This window comes from Scophthalmus maximus, chromosome 7 (assembly GCF_022379125.1).
Source record: "Scophthalmus maximus strain ysfricsl-2021 chromosome 7, ASM2237912v1, whole genome shotgun sequence".
In the NCBI taxonomy this organism is placed as follows: domain Eukaryota; kingdom Metazoa; phylum Chordata; class Actinopteri; order Pleuronectiformes; family Scophthalmidae; genus Scophthalmus; species Scophthalmus maximus.
This window is the reverse complement of record NC_061521.1, coordinates 20571342-20580075: the sequence shown is the minus strand read 5'-3', so window position 1 is coordinate 20580075 and position 8734 is coordinate 20571342. Positions and strand designations below refer to the sequence as shown.

The following is an 8734-nucleotide window of genomic DNA, read 5'->3' as shown; positions in this document are numbered from 1 at the left end:
AATCTCTGGTGTCCTGCAGAGATAAACTGGAGGAAAGAGCTGTGTGTGCAGTTCCACAACATTGCCACTAGGTGGCAGTGTGTATTCACGCAGCACCTTTTTTCCTTTTCATTTTACCTCAGAGATGACTGACCAGGACTGAATCAAACATAATTCAGCAATAATGTTAGCAACCACATGAAGAAAGCATCTAAGCAGGTGATGATCTTTGGACTCACACATGAGATTTCAAATGTGCACCACACACCAAACACTCATGAATAGAAAATACAGTATTGTGCAGCTCCTTAAAACTAAACTGCAGGGGGATTGAAACCACACCTCTTTGCCTCTCACATCTCTCAGCATGTTGTAGGTGAGTAGAAGCACCAGATCCAGACATCGAGACCATCTTCCCGGGCGGTGTCACAGCTCTGTTTAACTCCAGTAACGCTCGCCAATTAAATTGGGTGTATGGTGCGGCCTTCTGGGACCTCCATGCTTCGCGGTTCATACCGAAGACTCCCAGAAGCTCAGGTCAGGAGGCTCAAGGCCCTGGACATGAATGATTAATCCTGAAATTGACTTTGCTCTTCCCACCAGAGCTTCGTTTGTGGTCATAGTTAGCTGAGTGAAACAAGAACAGCTGTTCCAGTTCACAGTCATGATTGTTTTCATCCTAATCACGGCCAGGAATAAAGAAAGACAAATTAAATATAAATGTCATGCCATATACCATTACTGGAAACAGATTATTAACTTGTAGGTAATAAGAAAAACATCTTACTTCGTCTTTTATGTATTGACCTGAAAGAGGAAAAAAAAAAACAACACACAGCCCGACCAACATTTGATGATTAAAGTCGGCTTGAACTTCAAAAAGGGGAGATTTGACGTTCATTAATGTGAACCGGTGTTTGAACAAGATCAAGCTCTAAATATTATCAAAGATATTCATTTATTTAAAAGGAAATAGATAGTACAAATGAAACAAAATATTTTTTTTTTCGTCACAAATGATTTCATGAGTCCTTAACGGCAGAAAGAATCGCGTTCTCTCCCAGGGAACCCATTTGCCGTCTTACTTCGCAGACATTGTTCCTATGAGTTTTATGACATGGGTAGTTTTGACACGTGGCGCCTCCGAAAAGTGCTTTCTTGTTGATTATATACTGTACAGTGCAATGCCAAGTAAACAATACGTCACATCTGATCATTCATTGGTAAACAACTTTTATATCAAAGCATGTAAGTGTTCAGAGTTTCATCAATACAGTACATTTATAGCAGACTTCACATACACCCTGGGCAACCTCCCAGTCTCAGAGTATTTCACATTTAATTATCTCCCTTTGGAATTCCACCATCACCCTCTGACGAGTGTTGCTTTGCCGCAACCTTCGGTTCGGTCCCTCCGAGTGCAGCCTCAACCACTCTTCTCGCAGCTCAGCTGCCCTCTGCTCTCCTTCAGTTTGTCCCTCTGGCCCTCCGGAGTCTTGGAGTCTCCTCGCAAATCGCACACCACAGCTCGGAGGGTTTTGAACCTGTCAAGCCGGCTGCCCTGGCCCCCCTGGAGCCTGACCTCTGAACCCTGAGTTGCACTGAGGGAGCTGAGGGAGCGCACCGCCGCCATGCCGCGCCCCTTTCCGGCGGGACGCCGCGGTGTGGTCATGGTGCCGAGCTCCCCCGGGTGCTCCATGTCCCTGATGACCTCACACAGGTAGCGGGCCAAGTCCTGGCTGGAGAAGGAGAGGGTCTTCTGGGAGCGCCGGAAGGTCAGCGGGGACGGCAGGGTTTCCGTCTCAGAGCGGGGGAAGGCCAGGCGCAGGGCGATGGCTGCGCTGCCGTTCCCGTTGGCCACCTCCTTCTTGTTGTTGTCCTGGGGAAGCTTAGTCTGCGGGTAGGAGATGATGCTGTGTGGGTAGCTGTAGCGAAGGGACTGCGCCGGGCTGGGCTGGAGGGAGCGCTGCAGCTCCACCATGTTAAAGGCGTTCTGAGAGACCCGCGGAGAGGAGGAAAAAAAGGACAGAAGAGACGGAAAGAGACAATCTGTTTTTAAATCTATTTAAGAGATAATGGGAAAACAACGTTGCCACATGACACCAATCCGTGCTCAGAGAAGTGTAGCTGAGAGCAAATGCCTCTGCTAGTAAATGGACCTGTTTCCCCCGGACTGAGACGAAGATCCGGCATGTAGGAAGAAGGTGTTGGCGACAACAGCCCCATTGATTAGCTGAGTAATTAATTATCTGATTGCAGAGAGCAGGGGCGTAGGGGGTGCGGGGCTCTTATTACCAGCTCTATTAAAACAGAAGCGTGGCGACAGCCATCGGGGTCCACTTGCTTAATTTCAGCTAAACGACTCACATTCAGATCTCCGGGGAACTGGTATTTGGTGTTTCGTTTTTCAAGGCACCAGCAGACACTGTCCCTTCTTAAATGTTAATGTTTGCTGATATACTTTTGTGCCCTTATTTGTTGTAAAAAATTAAAAAAAAATAGTCCTGAAATATAACACGATGACATTTCAAGAAAACAACAACAACAACATGCAAATGAGGACTTGAAGCAGTGCCACGTTTGCCCAGTTGTGTTTACTCCCCCCCCCCCTGCCCGTCTAAATACCAGCAAGGCAGCCCCCCCCCCCCGCACTTACCTGGTCCTGCTCCCCTCCGCCTTCCTCGTCGTAGTTGAGCACATTCTCCCGGATGTCCTCCCACTCGCCGTGGTGCGCGGACACATGGTACACGCCTTCCTTCAGGCCCTTGTGCCTCCTCCAGCAGGAGTAGAGGAACAGGCCCAGCATCAACACTGAGGGGTGCCAGAGAGCAGGTTAACGTGGCGGGGGCACATCTCTCATAATCACAAATTGAGATTCCGAGCATCGGGGAGCATAAATACATCTCTGGGTGTGAATGAAGTCGACAACGTGAGCGGAAAGTGATGATACACAGCTGAAGGACTGGTTGATACTACCCCGGCTGTACAATGGGAATATATGCATTTTTCATCACGTGCAATAGAACAGTCAACATCTGTCTGAATAAATAGGTAGCGCAGACTAATATTTGCTTGTAAATGGATTTTTTAATTTTTTTCCACCTCACATTGATTTGTCCTGTAAAACCTATTCGCTGCGCTGACTGCACGGTTAACACATACTAACGGAACACGCACGGAAAACAGAGGCACCACCTTCCCACCGATTGCCTTTGATGCTTGCTGTCTTACCAAAGACCACAGTACCTCGGAAACCTATCAAGTGAATTTGTACTCCTCCCAGCTCAAACACAAAGCCTCGGCCGAGCACGGAGAGGAATGCTGCAGGAACGGAGCAGGAAAGGTCCTAAAGCACACACATCAATCACTGCTATTGTGCGCTGAATTATACAACATGCTGGACTGACCTTTAAAGTCCATTAATCTCAGGCAGTATTTTTTCTCCCATCTGCCATCGCTCTTTCTCTTTTCCTCTTCCTTGCTGTCTGTTTTTACAAGTTCAGACTCTTACTTTTTTTAAAAAAATCTCTGTATTCCTTTGTAAGTTTTTTTTGGTCTCTCTCTATATCGGGACTTCGTCTTTCCCTTTGTCTTCCTCACTCATTAGGACTCTCGCTGTTCCCTCTCTGGCCTCAGTCTGGCCCCTGCTTTTTATCTCTCACACTAGACGGGATCCATTTCAACTAGAATAGTTTATGGAGTGTGTGCTAAGTATCAGTTTAATTGGAAATCGTTGGAGAAAAATGCAGGGTAATCACATTAGCCTGGATTTTTTTTTTTTTTTTTTTGGAAAGTAATTGCTTCAAGAGACAACAATGCACCAAGGGTTCTTTTGGTTCAAACACACGTGCAGGTACTCATAAGCAAAGACGGGAACACAACTCCCTGAGAGCTATACTCTGCTAAAAAAAATTAAATTAAAAAACCACCACATCTATCAATGCACTGCCTGGCACATCTTTTAACACCTCAGCCGTTGCACCTTTCTATTTCTATGCCGCTCGCATACAGATCGAAGTAAAAGATTGTAAGCTTCCCCCCCTCAGTTGCCCTGTTCTCACTACGGGGTTGGAGGGGAGCGCGGCTATTGATCAGCTGACCCAGCTCCTGCACCGCAGCATCCAGAGCGCCCTCGCAGAAAAAACACCAGCATCTCAATGAGGCCTGGCGCCAACTGCCCCCCCCCCCCATATCCTCACCTCCAGAATTACCTGCTCTGAGGTGCTGCCTGCAGGCGAGCGCTCATCTCTACCCTCAACATCACCTGAGCTGGTATTAAACACATCTCTGTAGGGGAGGAGTTCGATACACAGCTCAGAGGGGCTGAAGCACAACCCCTCACACACACACACACACACAATTAGGCACAGGTAAACGCACACATACCCGCTCACACACTCGTGCTCGCTCCATGTGTGTGTGCCTGCACGCGTGCAGCCGCATTCCAGTGGGATCAATATCACCCAGGGTGGAGAACAGAGCTCGCAGTCATTCATCAATCCGTAATGCTGCTGCGTCTTTGCTCTCTATCCAACAGGGTATTATGATGTTAGCCCGGGCCAGACGGTGCATTATGAATGAGCGTCGAGTAAACAACAGCAACATACAGTAGCCTGATCAAAAGCACTTAACCCTTTCACTCGAGCTCCGAGCGGAGGGGGGAAGAAATGAGACGGATGACACACCGAGGGAAGGTTTGTGGGAGAAAGGGGAATTGACGACGCAACAGAAGGAAAGGAGACAGGTGAGAGACACGGGGAAGAGTTGGAAAAATCATTTATTGATAAATCTCTCGGGGCAGGGGGGAGGAAAAGAGAATAGGCACTTTACATGATCGCTTGGCATTCAGAGGCCCCCATATGGGAGGCTGATTTCGTCCATTCTTCAAAAACAGAGAGTCAGATTTGATGCTGGACTAATGAGGCTCGGCCAGACACCGGCTCATCTGGCCGCCGACAGTAGCTCACGCTGAACTCACATTCTGGTGGGCCTGTGATGGCTCGTGTAAAACTTAATAATGGATGATCGCTTTAACTTTTAATGCATGTTGAGGCAGAGCAGGAGTCCCCTTTTAATTTAGCGCCCAGCCAGAAGTCGTGCAGGGTGCAGCGTGTGTGCAGAGTGTGTATTTGCGGCGATGAGGGTCTTCACTGAACAACTGTTGTCGAACCAGCTGTTCATTAAACCCCCAAAAATAGGATTAATTTTGTTGCCACATTCAGGACCGTTGATCATTAATTAAACTTTGATAAAGAAAAGGATGTATTTAGCTCACTCTATTTAAATGAAAGGTATGAAAATGCACAATCATCAAAGAGCGCTCTATTAAATCTGAAAAAAATAATAATTCGGAGCCTTGAATATTAATGCCTCATCAGCGACAGCGGGCACGCTAACTTCAAATGGGGCTGCACACATGGATTTCCGTGAATTAGGCCAAGGCCACGCTTTATCATCTTTGAATTCATTATCAAATATTGAAGACCGCTTTATACGTTTCACTCTCAAGTGTCAGAATAACTGATGTGCCAATACTGGCCACATGCCCCGCAGGGAGTGTTGAGTCAGTTATAAAGGCGGGGACAGAGTATTGAATTGCCCAAGCGTTTTATAAGCCCGGGCTCCGACAGAAAGACTCGTAAACAGCGCTGTGGCCCTACAGAGTGCAACAAACATGCAAGCCACTCGCACCGCACGAACGCTCACATTTGTCCCGCTCTCGTTGAATTAAAGGGATAGCTCATCCTTTTTTGGAGGGGTGCTTTTCTGTGGACCACATCGATGCATACACATTTAAAAGGTGGTTTGTTTTGTACTGAATCTTGATCACAGCTTGTAACGCCGTCGGCCCTGCGAAACTGTTTACACAAGGGCCGGTGTCATCAGCACTGGAGTCTGGGGTTGAACGACTGAGTTGATTAATCAATTAGCCAAAAGAAAAATCGGACCCATGAATCATTTGCACGCAGGGCCAACAAACACCACATGTGAGGAATTGTGTGAAGAATGTATATCAATATCACACCCCTATTATTCCTGTGTTCTTATTTATCACAGTTAAAACTGTTTATTGCTAGATTTATTTATTTCTGTAGGAATAATCCTCTCACCTATTGTGCTGACCGCACGCCGTGCTGGAGCTGTGGATATGCTGAGACTGTGGTTAGTTTAACATTTAGTCTCAAGATATGTCATGGGAATTGTTATTCCTTCAGCTTTTTCAAATAAAAAGAAGTAAAAGTACTAAAGGAAAATATAAATGTCTATAGAAGTGCTGTCAAAACCAGTCGCAGACAACTATCAGTAATTTATGGTCAATAATATTGATATATTGGATTTTATTGCACAGTTTTTCACTTATTGCTCTTGTACTTTAGGTTCCTGTCTTTATCTTTCTCCCCGTAGTAATCGCATTATAATTTGTTTTGTCATGCACCAAAACACCTAAGCAAATTCCTTCTATGTGAAAACCTACTTGGCGATGAACATGATTTTGATTCTGCTGACTGAAATTAGCAGAATATATAACCCCACATATATATATATAAAACTCTAACCCAATATATATATATATATACACATACGGCGGAATTACATTCAGAAGAGGTTCTCTCTGATCTCGCTTTTTAACTTTTACTGTAGTTACGTTACAAAGGAAATTAAACAAACTGAAGAATTAAATGCTTGTGGGTTTAGTAATTACATGCTTTAATTACGGGAACCCCTTGCGCTCATTAATGATCTCGAACACGCATTGTTACCAAGCTCAAAACTTTGCTCAAGCTTGATTCCTTTCAGTCTTCGGATTTTGTGGGGAAACGCGCGAAAGGACATACTGTTTCAGCAAAGCATAAGTCTTTCCTTTTTCTGGTTTTAGGAGAACTTCTAGCCCTCTAACATCAACAGACCCCCCCCTCCGCATGGGGGGCTTTTACTCTGACGTCAACCTCCCCTGTGGGCAGCTAGCAGTGGGTATTTCTTTTTCCATCGTTGGATGTAAAAAGCGAGCTGGTACATCATTTTCCAGCAACTAGCCTTCCGATCATAAAACGCACACTGAACAGAGTGGTTTCTTGAGACTGAGCGTCTTGAGAGGAGACACAATGGCTGCTGCTGTGAGTGGTTAACGCGTTTCTGAAACTCGGGTTTTGGCACAAAATGCCTCTTACTAATGAGCCTGCTTGCTCCCGTTCTCATGTTTTTGCATATACTACACGCTGCTCGCCGCCAGATGTCTCACCACGGGAACCCTGGCTCAATGAATTTCTCTGTATGAGAGAGAAATTCACAACACTGTCGAATCCAAACTATCCTAACTATCCAATTGACCTAAAATCCCTCCATTATTACAGGTTTCAAGGCCCTAACCTTAAGACAGAAAGTGATCTCTATAAATAGACTTTGTGACAGGCATTAACCTGAATACAACCCTTAATATTAACCTGAAATCCATTTGCTCCATGCTTTGGAGGTTTTCCCTTATCTGTCATATCCTTGATTGCAATTCTAGACCCAGTACTTCATTTTCAAAAAGTGCACAATGTGGACACATACAGGCTGACTGTATACCGTATACAGAAATGTGGAAGGAAAGGCAAAAGAAAAAAAAAAAAAAAGACATCAAGGAGGTAAAATGAGTGGATGGGGGAGAATAAAATAAGTTGGACAGATAAAAAGTAAGTCTGAGAGTGAAATTGACTTCTGAAGTCAGAGTGTTACACTGGAAGAGACAGAAGACACAGAAGTGATGAAAAAGAAAAACACATAAAGAAATTCCCCGATTCTGCGGGGACTTTTACACCCTCCCCGTGAATCACAAATTACGATGTACAATGTTTTCCTGCCCCGCTTCTCCTCCGGCGCAGATATTTGTTTCGTGCTTCCACCAGCCTCCCATGGAGAAATCACATCCTGGCACAACTCAAGAGATCAATACGACTACAAGATATGCGTATGAATAGATTTCACCGAGCCAAACGGGGGCGGCGGGCGGCGGATGTTACACATAAAAGCGGACAGAATGCAAGAATTATACCAGGAAGATGACGACAAACCAAAATAAAAACACACCGAGATGGAAGTCAATGTGCTGCAGGAGGACAGATGGAAGAAATTGGAAGACGACGGGGAATGACGATGGCAGTGTTGTTACCACAGGTAGAAGAGGACATAGTCAACATAGCTACCTAGAAAGGCCATGACACAGATGCTGATTGCGAACATGGAGCTGAGGCTGAGGCTGTTGCCGTCCTCGTTGTGGAACACGGCGAGCGTCACCTCGCAGTGCCGGCCCCGGTAGCCCTCGCTGCAGCGGCACGAGTAGCGGGACGGAGAGTGGACCACGCAGGTGCCGTGGCGACACGGCCGGCTGGCGCACAGCGTGTACACGCACTCTTTCCCCGAGGAGCTCTCTTTGGTCAGGTGGCCTGCAGGGCACCTGTGCAGACGGGGAGACGGCATGCGTGAAGCAGAGACGAGAGACACTCGGGGAAGTTTCTCAGCCGAAGGGACGACTTGAATTGTGCGGAGCTCCGAAACCTTTTGCGCTGACGGCGCGAAAAAAAAACCAAATCCCGCAGGAGCTACATCTCTTCTGTCAGATTCGGAGATATGCTCTTTGAAGGTTACAGGGTGTCGACTGTATCGTGGGGTGGGGGTGGGGGGGGGGGGATAAAAACACAAAAAAGGAAGCTAAGATCGGCTTTGCAGTACTAGTCCCTCGGTATATTTGGACAAAATATCCCCTGAATGTATC

The 8734-nt window shown here is 46.3% G+C and overlaps 1 protein-coding gene across 1 annotated transcript in view; it reads right to left on the bottom strand.

Moving 5' to 3' along the window:
• Positions 1-983: 983 nt before the first annotated feature.
• The window catches only part of LOC118315834 (neural-cadherin-like), a 73725-nt gene continuing 65974 nt past the window's right edge, over positions 984-8734 (bottom strand). The window contains exons 31-33 of the mRNA XM_035643432.2: positions 8166-8416; positions 2636-2790; positions 984-1972 (exon numbers count right to left, since the gene is read on the bottom strand). Of these exons, the coding sequence (XP_035499325.2) occupies positions 1406-1972; positions 2636-2790; positions 8166-8416 (973 nt within the window). The 3' untranslated portion in view covers positions 984-1405. The remainder of the gene's footprint in view (positions 1973-2635; positions 2791-8165; positions 8417-8734) is intronic.